The sequence below is a fragment of the Theileria parva genome, assembly GCF_000165365.1.
Source record: "Theileria parva strain Muguga chromosome 3 map unlocalized ctg_530, whole genome shotgun sequence".
NCBI classification, from domain to species: domain Eukaryota; phylum Apicomplexa; class Aconoidasida; order Piroplasmida; family Theileriidae; genus Theileria; species Theileria parva.
In genome coordinates, this window is record NW_876245.1 from 1004747 (window position 1) to 1017464 (window position 12718).

General features: G+C 36.1%; 3 protein-coding genes across 3 annotated transcripts; 2 read left to right on the plus strand and 1 right to left on the minus strand.

Annotated features, from left to right (window-relative positions):
- Positions 1 to 113: 113 nt before the first annotated feature.
- Positions 114 to 7907, minus strand: Cltc (Clathrin heavy chain 1). The gene is made up of 8 exons (XM_758414.2): positions 7663 to 7907; positions 7310 to 7546; positions 6260 to 6936; positions 5630 to 5985; positions 4273 to 5280; positions 2942 to 3676; positions 1545 to 2495; positions 114 to 1275 (listed from the first exon to the last, which is right to left on the minus strand). The coding sequence occupies exons 1-8, from the start codon at positions 7699 to 7701 to the stop codon at positions 188 to 190; spliced, it is 5091 nt and encodes a 1696-aa protein (XP_763507.1). The 5' UTR covers positions 7702 to 7907; the 3' UTR covers positions 114 to 187.
- Positions 7908 to 7918: 11 nt separating this feature from the next.
- SSL1 (Ssl1-like family protein) lies at positions 7919 to 10898 on the plus strand (the record flags this gene model as incomplete). Its single annotated transcript, XM_061305707.1, has 9 exons — positions 7919 to 8036; positions 8593 to 8746; positions 9160 to 9250; positions 9353 to 9535; positions 9612 to 9788; positions 10137 to 10231; positions 10295 to 10454; positions 10604 to 10684; positions 10743 to 10898. 9 exons carry the CDS (start codon positions 7919 to 7921, stop codon positions 10890 to 10892), a joined length of 1209 nt encoding a protein of 402 aa, XP_061161040.1. The 3' UTR covers positions 10893 to 10898.
- Positions 10899 to 11391: 493 nt separating this feature from the next.
- On the plus strand, positions 11392 to 12033 carry TpMuguga_03g00482 (putative integral membrane protein; the record flags this gene model as incomplete). Its single annotated transcript, XM_758416.1, has 1 exon — positions 11392 to 12033. The coding sequence occupies one exon, from the start codon at positions 11392 to 11394 to the stop codon at positions 12031 to 12033; it is 642 nt and encodes a 213-aa protein (XP_763509.1).
- Between the last annotated feature and the right edge of the window lie 685 nt (positions 12034 to 12718).

The following is a 12718-nucleotide window of genomic DNA, read 5'->3' on the forward strand; positions in this document are numbered from 1 at the left end:
TACTCTTAATACTGTTTAATACAGTTATAAAACACTGTAAACACCATATTAGAACCGTTTAAATAGTATTATAAACTGCTTTATATACACCCAATTTACCAGCCAAAATCACCAAACCCAGACACCAAACCCTTACTATACCACTATACCATGTACAATACTATGTATAAAATATGATATGATATTATTACCAATTATTGAGGTGAAGTGGTTTCTTGTGGGTGATGAATCTCTGGGAGTGTATTATCAGTGGGATTATTAAATCCATATTAACATCGTTTAGCCACAGCATTTCCAGCACTTCTGGGAGGTCCAGCAGGTGAAAATTAACCACCAGTGCCACGAGCAAGTGGTTCATCTCGCCCCTGAGCAGCAGGTTACTCACGGTGTCGTGGACGAGCTGGACTGACTTTGAATACCTCGCGCAGTCTATGGCCTTTATGTAATTATTATTCTTCATGTAGATTACCGAGGCCTTGGAGTAGTGGTTGTGTCTCAGGTATATTTTTGCTGCTACGTCGCGCATCCGTGAGAGCGGGTGTTCCTCCAACAGCGCACACAACTTCACATAGTCAAAGTTGATATACTTTGTTACATCGTGCTCCAACTGCTCAAAGTCACACTCTTCCACCAGGAGTTCGTAGAGTGTGTCGTTAACTAATTGGGAATTTCTATCGGAATATTGTTGAAAATACTCCTTGGCCAACTGTATGCAGTTGTTATTTTTAAGTATTTTAATGACACGCCCGGTGTCAAGTTTGCTCCGGACACAGAGTAAGAGTTTGGGCACGAGTGTCGGGTACTGCTGAATACAAAAGTACAAAGCCTTGTAAATGACTTCCGTATTGCTAACATTGTTCAGTGTGCGGAAGAAGAGGTCCTGTTCAAAACACTCTGGATGCAACGTCATGGAGAGGATTGCCTTGTCTGAGTCATCTATGGTGTAGAGGAACACAGCCTCTTTCCAGAGCCATAGGTTACTGCATTCTCTGGCAGTTTTGGAGATGTTAAGTGAGTTAGATTCAAAGGCCACGTTCCTTAAATGCTCCATTAGGAGCTCTGGGTGATATTTGGCGATGCAAATTGCCAACTCTGTAGAGGTGGCTACGGTCTTGGTGGTGTTCCTCAGTAACTCAATTAAGTCGTCAAAGAAGCCCATGCTCTCGTAACTACTCACGATACTCACTAAGAACTCGGGATAATTCAACAACTCACTGCCCAACCTGTTCAACATCTGACGGGCAGTCAAATCAACAGATTCCGTACTATCAGTTTCTAAGGAATTATTAACATAATTATACTATAGTATAGATATAGTATAAATATTATATAGGTATGATAATGGTATAGATGTGAGTTGGGTGATTTTGTTATCAAGAGTATACACTTTTTGGAAATTAACTATATGATTTGTTGTTACGAGTTAACACACGGCTAATCCCACTTCACAAAAATCACATAAAATCGCCAAAATAACAATTATCACAAATAACCAATAGTAATAATTATCAATAATCTCAAATATCTAATAGTATAGTTTGTACGTGTGAGATGTGAGAGAAGTGTATCGAAAGTTTGTTTGAGTATTTTGGGGTTTTTGGACTTGAGTGCGGCTTCGGACGCTTCGGTGTATTTACTCAGCTGTACGTAGCAAACTGCCAGCTTGTTATAATTATTCATTTTCGAGTAGATTTCAACCGCTTCCGCATAGAGATTCAGTTTAATCAGTTCTGTGCCCACGAGATTTAGATCAGTGTTGGTGTTGTTTAGAGTCTCTGTAAATTCCTTAGCACGGCCCAACTTGGCCAACTGTATTAACAAATCATTCACAAGTTCTGGTAACTGTTTTATCTTTGTGCTTTCCGTCAGCCAGTGGAGCAGTAAATCATCCTCTGAAGCCTGAGTTAGCTTCTGTTTAATCTCCTGGTGGTGTTGGAAGTTGTTGCTCCTGAGGTAACACTTGATACTTTCCTGTAATTTGTCATGGTCCAAGTATATTTTTCCCAGCTTAAACCATAGCAACTCCTTGTCCACCCTTAGAACGTAAGAATACATCTCCTCTAACACATTGTCCACTGTGTCAACACTATTTACACTGTCACCAGTGTGTACATTATTTACACTATCACCTAGAGTATTCAGTAGTAACTGTAGTTCGTTGAAGGCTTCGGTGTGTTTGTTAACTTTGTTGTAGAGTTCGTATGCGCAGTGGTGTAGATGTAGCTCATTGGCTAATTTAGCCAGTGAGTTCACTTCATAATTGTTCAATTTACTCAAGTAATCAGAGAGTTTAGAGGGATTAGTCTTAATTGTAGTGGCGAGGAGGAGATTTTGCAAGTTACTATTGTTGGAGAATTCTGTCTGATTCAGTAGTAAACCCTCCAAAAGTGTGATGAGATAATTATTCAAGTTTTCTGATAAGAGGAATTTGATCAGCACGCTGATCTCGTTACTGTTACAATTCTCAATACACATCGAAATCAGATCCTCAAACACTAAAATTATTATTAATAGAATATGAGTTGGGATAGTCTAGTGAGTAATACACATTCCGGGTGAAAACCAAAGTCAAGTGGGAATTGGCCCGGATAGTAGTGAGGCGGGGGACCTACCCACTAACTATCTAACTATAATATTATTGTACTACAGTTTAGTACAATATTAATACTATAGTAAGTCAGAATAGTCTAGTGGTATAGTAATATCTACTATGAACTCCAATGTCAAGCGTGAATTGGCCCGGATAGTAGTGAGGCGGGGGACTGCCAAGGAGAGCTAATTAACTACATAACTAATTAACTACATAACTAGCTATATAATTAAGTAGTAAATAACTAATACTATTGTAAATAACTGTCCGGAGGGACAAAAAGAGTCCCATCGGGGTGGCTAACTCTGTAGCTAAATAACTAGTGTGAGCGGACCTCACACCGTAACGCACCATTTGAATGTTGTAGGAAGAATTGATAGAGTTTGAGATTTGACTTTTTTAGCAGAAATTGGTTAAGTTGTTTGTGTAACTGATGTCTTAGGCAGAGATCAATCATCTGCTCATCCAACCCACCAACCGTATACACAAGAATACTCAACTGCACATCAATCTCCTCACAATACTGGGCTATTACAACCTTATTATAATAATTATTGTCAGTGAGATGTTGTTCGGGGTTTTGTGATGTGGTGATGTAAATCTTCATGAGTGCGGTGTGGAGCTCTTCTTCCTTATATCCTTCCCTCACTCTTGACTCTAGAAATGACTTCAGCATCATCAGCTGGTGTCTCTCTTCACTAATGTTAATAATAGATTTGATTAGGAGCGGATCTCTGACTGTGGCTAACACTTTGTTGATCAGTTGTTCTGAGGCGGACAGATCCAACAGTGTGGCGATAACTTCAGAAACAGCTGCGGGGTTAATACTATTCACAAACACGTCAATGTATTCACGTAACTCGTTGTTATAGAGGTGTTCCACCAGTTCTCTCACCAAGCCCATTCGGTTACAAATGATCATCAAGGGTTTGGGATTTGCCAGACGTGATGACTTAATTAATTCTTTAGCTTGGGAGAGGTTGAAGTTGTTGTTCTGTAAGAGGAGACGTTCCAACTCCGTAATCTCATCCTTAGAAATACATAAACTTATGTAACGCAATACCAACTCGTTACTGTCCTTGTCAACTACAAATATTATTAGGGTTTAGAGCTATTTTTAGGCTTATTTTAGAGGTATTTTAGAGGTATTTTAGAGGTATTTTAGAGGTATTTTAGAGGTATTTTAGAGGTATTTTAGAGGTATTTTAGAGGTATTTTAGAGGTATTTTAGAGGTATTTTAGAGGTATTTTAGAGGTATTTTAGAGGTATTTTAGAGGTATTTTAGAGGTATTTTAGAGGTATTTTAGAGGTATTTTAGAGGTATTTTAGAGGTATTTTAGAGGTATTTTAGAGGTATTTTAGAGGTATTTTAGAGGTATTTTAGAGGTATTTTAGAGGTATTTTAGAGGTATTTTAGAGGTATTTTAGAGGTATTTTAGAGGTATTTTAGGCTATTTAGTAGTATTTTAAGCTTATTTTTGAGGTATTTTAGGCTTAATTATACTTATTTTAGAGCTATTTTTACATATTTTAGAGGTTATTTTAGTACTATTTCTAGGCTAGTATTTTAGTGCTAATTTATAGATAATTTTACATATTTTATAACTATTTAGACCTATCTAGAGGTATCTATGTGTCTAAAGAAACAGTGTTGAGAACTACATAAATATTATCTATTTACCTGTATTGGAATGTATTATTGGCAGTGACTTGAGAAACTGGTAAGCAATGGGATTATCCTGCAGTAGCTGGTACAACTTCATGGCATCGATTTTCCCGTACAAGGCCAGACAACTACTCACCACCAGCTCCGACTGCACATTCTCCAACATCGCCCTCAGCAATTCCAACACATCCTCCTCTCCCATGGCTAACAAAGTTTTATTCAGTGTCGTCCTACTCAACACATTTATTCCCTTGAGTACCACACGCTTAATATCTTGTAGCTTAGTATAGAACTTGAGAGAATATTCGTAGAGTTCAAACTGTTCGCAAAGATTGGAGATGTGGTCTTTATTGAACTGTGTGAGAATGTCAAGTTGTAGTATAGTCTCAGCAATTCGGACGTCGTTCTTCAAGTTAACCTCTAATAATCTCGTCTGCAGTTCCCCGTGCTCCTTCTTATTACTCTTCAAATAGTCCAACAATATTTCATTCAACTCCTTAAGTTTATTGAGTCTGATGAGCAACTCTGTGATTTCTGTGACATCACAGAGCGGGCCAGGCTTGTGTGATATTAAAGAGTTGACAAAGGAGACTAGAGAATTCGGTTGTTTTGTGGCTACAGATTCCACAATGTGATTGATATTCAAATTATTCAATACAATTTTGTCACCCTTTAGGTCATCCCTGAGATCACCCCTGAACTCACCCTTGAACTCATTGTTAACAGAAATAATCTTGGTTATGTATGGAATAATGTTATGTATTTGATTGGTTTGGATTAAGGAGTTGATGGCTTTGTGGTGTAGGTTAAGTTTGGTGTACAATTGAAACGCTAGTGAGGGATCAGTTTGTGCGAGTAAGTCAGCAAGCGGTTCGGATTCCGTTAATTTATCATTTTCAAGCCATTTTTTTAACAGCTCCTTACGGTTCTGGAGAATCACAGGCTTTACCAGCTCTATACTCTCAATCTCATTCAGCCTACCAGACTCCAACAACACACTAAAATAGTGACTCAACGCATTACCTACAGAATTATTAGGGAATATACAGATAATAGTAGTTAACTAAAATTGGTCAAAATTGGTGAAAAATAATTACAAAAAATGGAAATTTGGAAATAAATGCAAAAGTTGATCGGGTTAGAAAATACCGAGGAAATTTTCCTCAATTTCTGCTGCAGTAACAACACATTTACCAAAAAATAATTAACAAAAATAAATAAATGTCAAAAAGGTTGCAAAAACTGTAAGTAGTGGGGATGGGTAAATAAGTAAGTAAGTTAGTAGGACCCCGTAGGGAAAAGAGAGTCCCATCGGGGTAACTAACTCTGTAGCTAAATAACTGTGTGAGCGGAAGCAAGCTCCGTAACTCACCCGTTTCTGTGGTTTTATTTTTAAATCTTTGAATGGTGTCTAGAGTCCTGAGTTGGTTGGACTTGAGGGTAGCAACAATTTGTGCAGCTTGTCTGTACTGTTCATTATTGAAAAAACTTTCAAACGACTCTAATAGCAAATCGTCAGAACCTTTAAGACCATAACAAGTTGCAATCCCAACTGAAACTTCCTTTAAATTGGCCAGCCCCAAATTGCTGAGTGATGACAGTAAGTTATCCTCGTCAACAATTATACTAATGACCTCACCAGCCCTGTTCACAGCCAATGCACCAATACTCCTACCATCCAACCTCTTATTACAACTCACAAACAATGGCATTGAACTAATTCTGGAACTACGGAATTGTTAATAGTGTGGACACTAGTGTAAAATGTGTGGCTAGTACACAGATTTACCAACTAATTATCTAACTATAATTATAACTATAATTATACCTTAAATAGCTAAATAACTAACGGTATAACTATAGTAAAGTTAATTACTACTTAGTGTGTAAAATACTAAATTAAGTGTGTAAGAATGTGTAAAAAAAGACACGTTAGTATATAAATAAGACACGTTAGTGTGTAAGTGTGTAAAATGTGTAAGAATGTGTAGAGATGTGATACGTGAAGAGAAGTGTGAGAGTGGTGGAGTAGTAAAAGTGTGCGAAACCGTTTTTGGTGAGGATTAGGATTAACCCGTTGGAGTCCAGCACATGAATTGATATCGGGAAATCATTCGGATACTCCTCATTCCGCTCCATCAAACTGTTTATCTTCAATATCTCCACAGTGTTACCACTCACAGGATTACCTGTGTTACCACTACCTGAATTGTTTGTGTTTGAAAGAGTGCCAATGTCCATTAGGTGTAGTTTGATGTTGTGTGTGTTTTTTTTATGTTCGCAGAAGATGAGTAGGTTTGTTTTTTTGAGTGTCTGGTTGGAGGTTCGGAGTTGTCCGAAAGTGCCGGCGTAGCCTTCAAATAACTGCTGCTGTCTCTTGTCTACAGAGTATAATTGTATTATCCCGTCAATACTGACACCTTGGTCATTGGAATATATGCCAAATACCAGGCACCACTTACCAGTGGAATCGGTAGAGTACCCAACAATCTTAGTACTGGTGTCCAGTAATTTCCCGGTAAGTTCGAAGATAAGTTTGGGAGTTGAGCCTACGGGCCAGTGGTACACGTGGGTCTCAGTAATAATTACAAGTTCAGAGGTGGATAGCCATTTCCAGTAAATGATTTTTTGGTCAAACTGGTGATAGCCCAATTTCTCCTTGTTCTCCAAGTTGAACACCTATAATAGGGTTTAGGAGTTGGTAAGGTAGTTAAATATTTATTGGTCAAAATTGGTGAAAAATAATTGTAAAAAATGGGATTTTGGAAATAAATGCAAAAGTTGATCGGGCTACGATTTACCGAGGAAATTTTCCTCAATTTCTGCTGCAGTAACTGCACATTTGGTAAAAAACAATTGCAAATTGTAAAATAAAATACAAAAAGGTTGCAAATTAGTAAATAATGGGGATGGGTAAAACTGTATAACTAAGTAATAGATAACTGAGTTTCCAGGGGGACAAAGAGAGTCCCATTGGGGTGGCTAACTCCGTAAATAAATAACTGAGTAATAAATAACTAAGTGAGTACAAGCACCGTAACGGAGAACATACTTGTACAGAGTAGGAATTATCGAGTTTGGCTCTGAGAGCGATAATGGGTTGTGTGGGATTCATGATGGCGGCTTCAGCTTTCATGGGTTTCCGAGTGACGGTGTTGTTATTATACATGTCAATGATGGCGACGGTTAAGTTATCGCCGTCCTGCTCCTTTATACTTACGTAACGGTCACCCTCAAGTGATAAAACATCAAACTTAAAATTACCCTCAACAAATCCCAACTCACGCAACTAATAAATTATCACTAATATATAATAAACATATTTATTTAATATTTATATAATAATTTAATATTTATATAACAATTTGAGAGGGTAATTATATATATAAATAAGAAAAAAGTTACGTTGAGAATTGTTTGGGTTATGATTGGATTTTTACTCATTCTATAAAATAATTATTAATTATTTAACATATTTTACAAATCAACAAATTAACAATTTAAAATTATTTAAAATATTTAAAAATTCTAAACTGGTTTGAGGATGGAAGATGGTACCCCGGGATGGGGAAAATTTTAACAAAATATCCACAATAAACATAATAATATAATAATAATATGATAATATGATAATAATGAATAATGTGACTGGATAGTGTTAATGTGTGGAAGTGTGAATAAGTATGTGTTGGAGGAGTTGTTAACGGAGTATGAGCAGAATACGGAGATAAACAATAATACTGAAGATGAAGCTTATCAACAATACGCCTGGGAATTAGGTAACTCTCCATTACCATTACCATACCTAAGATTCCTACAACATTACGTATATAGTTAATATTCTTAACTATATAATGTAATATATCAATAAATAATACGATCCCTAGCAGTATAGTTAGTAGTACGGTGGATTAGTATTATTTACTGGTACCTGGAGGTACCGGGTTCGAAACCCCGGGAAATAACTATAGAGTTAACTTGTTATCCAGTTGAATTGACAGGAATAATACTCTTAGGGGAGTAAGAAAACTCCTAAACCCTGATAAAAATAGCTAAATAACCTAAACAGTCAGGATAATCCCCTAAGGGGACTTACCTAAACCCTAAAATACTAATACCCTAACCCTAAATAACTCAATACCCTAAAATACCTATGGCTAAATATGTATATCTAAAATATGTATGGTTAAAATATAGTTGGATATATAAAAGCTTAAGAATTTGACTATAGTAGATGCCTCTAGTTCTAGATAGTACAATCCCGGGGATTACCTAACCTCTTAATTACCTAACAACTCCTAACTAAATAAATAATACGTAGAATAATAATTGTAGATGTGGATAAATCATGGGAGCAACTGGTGGAGAAGGATGGTGTGTTACAGTTTATAAAGCCTCAGACGAGGCTATATCAGGAGTTTGATCTGGAGTATCAGAATAACTTAAAACAACATAATCTTAACCTCATATACAAACGGGGGATTATTAGGTCCGTTACGGAGCTTGCTACCGCTCACACTTATTTACACATCTTTTATAGTATTTTACACATTCTTACACATTTTTACACATTTTTACACATTTTACACATTTTTATTTAGTTTACACATTTTTACACATTTTACACATTTTTATTTAGTTTACACATTTTTACACATTTTACACATTTTTATTTAGTTTACACATTTTTACACATTTTACACATTTTTATTTAGTTTACACATTTTTACACATTTTACACATTTTTATTTAGTTTACACATTTTTACACACTATTTACACTCTTACACACTATTTACAGTATTTTACACATTACTGTGTCTTATTTCGACACTAACGTGTCTTATTTACACATTTTACACAGTTACTTAGTACTCTATACTTAGTGTTAAAAGAGTTGTAGGAGTATAATGATATTATTTGATATGAGCGAGCAGATGCATGAGATGGACTTTAAACCCGACCGACTCTACTGCGCTTTCAACTCACTCAAAGTACCTTCCACACAGTTTACTCAGATTACACAATTTACCCAGATTACAATAGTTACACAGATTCAACTAACTAATTACACTACTATTGACTTAATGTGACAGGAGTTTTTGGGGGAATTGTATTCGAGTGGTCCGATAACTCAGGTTGGTATAGTGGTGATGAGGAATAAGATTTGTAATGTGATAACACAATTTGGTACTAACCCTAACGAGCAAATGGAACTACTCTCCAGCGTACTCAAAGACGGACCCGAAGGGTCCTCATCACTTCAAAACGGCCTAGAAGTATTCTCTACTCATGTTTACAGTTGTTATGAGTTAACAAAGTTGTTACTATTATTGTTATTAATGTGTATTACAGATGTGTATGAAGATAATGTGTGATTTACCGTATTATAGTACGAGGGAGATTTTGGTCATATTTGGTTCGAACAGGACACTTGACCCTGGGAACATTTTACTCACTCTCGATCAACTCAAACAGAATTTTATCACCGTTAATTCCATCTCACTCTCTCCAGAACTTTATATTCTCAAGGTAGCCTTACTGCGTTACGGTGTGAGGTCCAACGGGACCAGTTATTTATTAGTCATTTTACCACAGAGTTATCCACCCCAGTGGGACTCTCTTTGGCCCCTTTGGTTACTAGTTCCTCATATCTATACTAGTTACGTATCCCCATTATTTCTCAATTTGCAACCTTTTTGGTATTTATTTTACTTTTTACAATTAAAATTTGGTAAATAAGTGGTTGAAGCAGCAGAATTGATAGAAAATTTCCTCGGTAAATCGTAGCCCGATCAACTTTTGACATTATTTCCAAAATCCCATTTTTTACAATTAAATTTTGTTAAATTTGACATTAATAAATTGTGTAATGTTTAGAACATATGTAAGGAGACTGGCGGTAATTACTCAGTGGCACGTGACGTCAACCACCTAAAACTACTTTTCAATAATCTCACAATTCCTCCTCCGTGGTATTATTTACACTATTAACTTATTCAACTATTAACTGTAATATTACTGTATAAGTTTATTAGGAAGAGCTGGATGGAGCCGATACTGATAAAGGTGTCATTTCCACCGATGAAGCGGGGTACATCAGTATCCCTATGCTGCTGTCATAACAAAGTTGTTAATACTGTTTACATTTGTCCTCAATGTCATTCCAACTCTTGCTATATCCCCACCAAATGTCAGGTTAGTTACTCCGTTACGGTGCTTGCAAACGCTCACAATCTTTACTTAGTCACACAATTCTCTACTTAGTTATCCCAGTGTACTTATTTATCTATGTGTCCTTGGTTATGAGTTAATCATACGCTGTGTTATTACTATAGAGTGTATAGGGATGTGGTATATTTATGGTATCACCGCCTGACATATCAAGAGCATTTCATCATCTCATACCTCCAAAACCCTTTCATCACGTATTTTTCACTTTATAACTTAGTCAACTCGTAATTTGGGAACTAATATGAATAATAGGTTGAAGGTGGGATGGACTGTGTGGGATGTAATTTGAGAGTTGAGAGTGGTTACGAGTGTCAGGACTGTGGCGGGTTATTCTGCCAACACTGCGATAAATACATACACCAAGACCTACATCAGTGTCCCAAGTGCCTCTTTCAACATTAATCTCACTAATTACTTTTACTTTATATAGTAAATAATACTATACTATACTATTATACTCTTAACTATACCCCCAGAGGGAGCTATCTTACTATACCCCTAAAGGGAGCTACAGAACTATAAAGGGAGAGGGAGCTACATAACTATCATAGGGAGAGGGAGCTACTTTACTGTATACCTTTAATACTAGATAAATACTGTACTGTACTCTTAAACCCAGACACGTAATACTATACTATATATACTATATACTATACTGTGTATAATATACTACATATTATTAGTATATGTATAGTGGTAGGTGTATAATAAGTGTATTAGTAATACTGTAGTATATAATTAATATAGTGCAGTAATAGTATAGTAATCATATTTACAAGTTATTTACAGTAGAATTAACTCCTAAATTACTAAATTTGTATGTATTGGTAAGAATAGACTAACCTACAAACCTCTTACTAACCCCTCCGAAACACTCAAAATAATACTAATATTGTTAAATATGGCTGCGGAATTACAGTATAAAGCTGAGACCAAGAATGGGAAACCTGTTCTATACAATAGAATTACACCTGAATCTGAGTGGGACGACATAACACACACTAGACACAACCTTGACAATTTGGAATTCTACGACTTGAATATCAAGTTAACCAAAGTCTCCCAGTGTTCAACAGAGTTATCCGGTCTAATTTTCAGGATATTTCTGAACTTCCTCTGCTACCACTTGGAGAACGGTGACAAATTGTTATGGAATTACCGTGCAGATCCTTTTCACAGAATACCTTTCCAATTATTCAATCTCAAGAGAAACACTATGAGATTAGTGTTTAAAGAGAACACAATGGAGAATTTGAGTATGGTGGGATATGTGAATGACTGGGTTAAGCCTGGAAAAATACTTCAAAAAACAATCAATGGGAATAAGACAATTGCGATTGGAGACCAAAGAACAATTAACAATCTCAATCATTGGTTACTCACCTGTTTTCCCGTCTCTAAACCCTCACAACTGATTCCAGATGTCAAGAGTACTCAGTTACCTTCACATAATACACTGATGCTAATTACTATACTTAATATACTACTGCTAATTACTATACATAATACACTGATGCTAATTACTATACATAATATACTATAGGTAATATACTACTGCTAAATACTATACGTAATGTACTATATATAATATAATATGTAGGAATTTGGGTGTAAATTAGTATTGTGAACATCACAAATTACGATTTCAAACTGACACCCGCGTAATCCAATTGGAGTACAAATTTTCACGATTCAAAAGTTCCAAATAATCTAAATTCATCACCGTTCATCATTAAACTTAATTCCTGTTCATTAATGTCTATAGGCTTCTAATAGCTTTTGAGTAAATTCGTGTGCTGGTAATCTATTTTTTAACACTTGAACTACTTCAGGTTTAGCATATTTTCTAGTAAGTTCTACTAGCTCATCCATAGTATCCAGTTGTACCACCTTCAACTCATCTTTATCCTTAAAATTAAGGTAAAACCTTTTGTACAAGCCTTCCTGAGGAGTCCACAGTGTTAATACTGAAGAGCACCAGTCTTTTTTATCCGAAAATCCAGCATACTCAGTCATTACTTCACCATCCTCGACCCTCAAATTAGCCTCAGTATTCGGGAAAAAATCTGACTTGAAGGTGGAAAACCTCGTTCCAAGCCTGGGTAGGAGTAGTAAAAAACTGGCGAGGGGGTAAGGACCGGGCGATTCCGGGTTCGGTTCCTCGACATGATAAACCGTTACAAACCGTTCCTTATCCGCTTTTAAAACATTATCGTCAAAGACAAGCG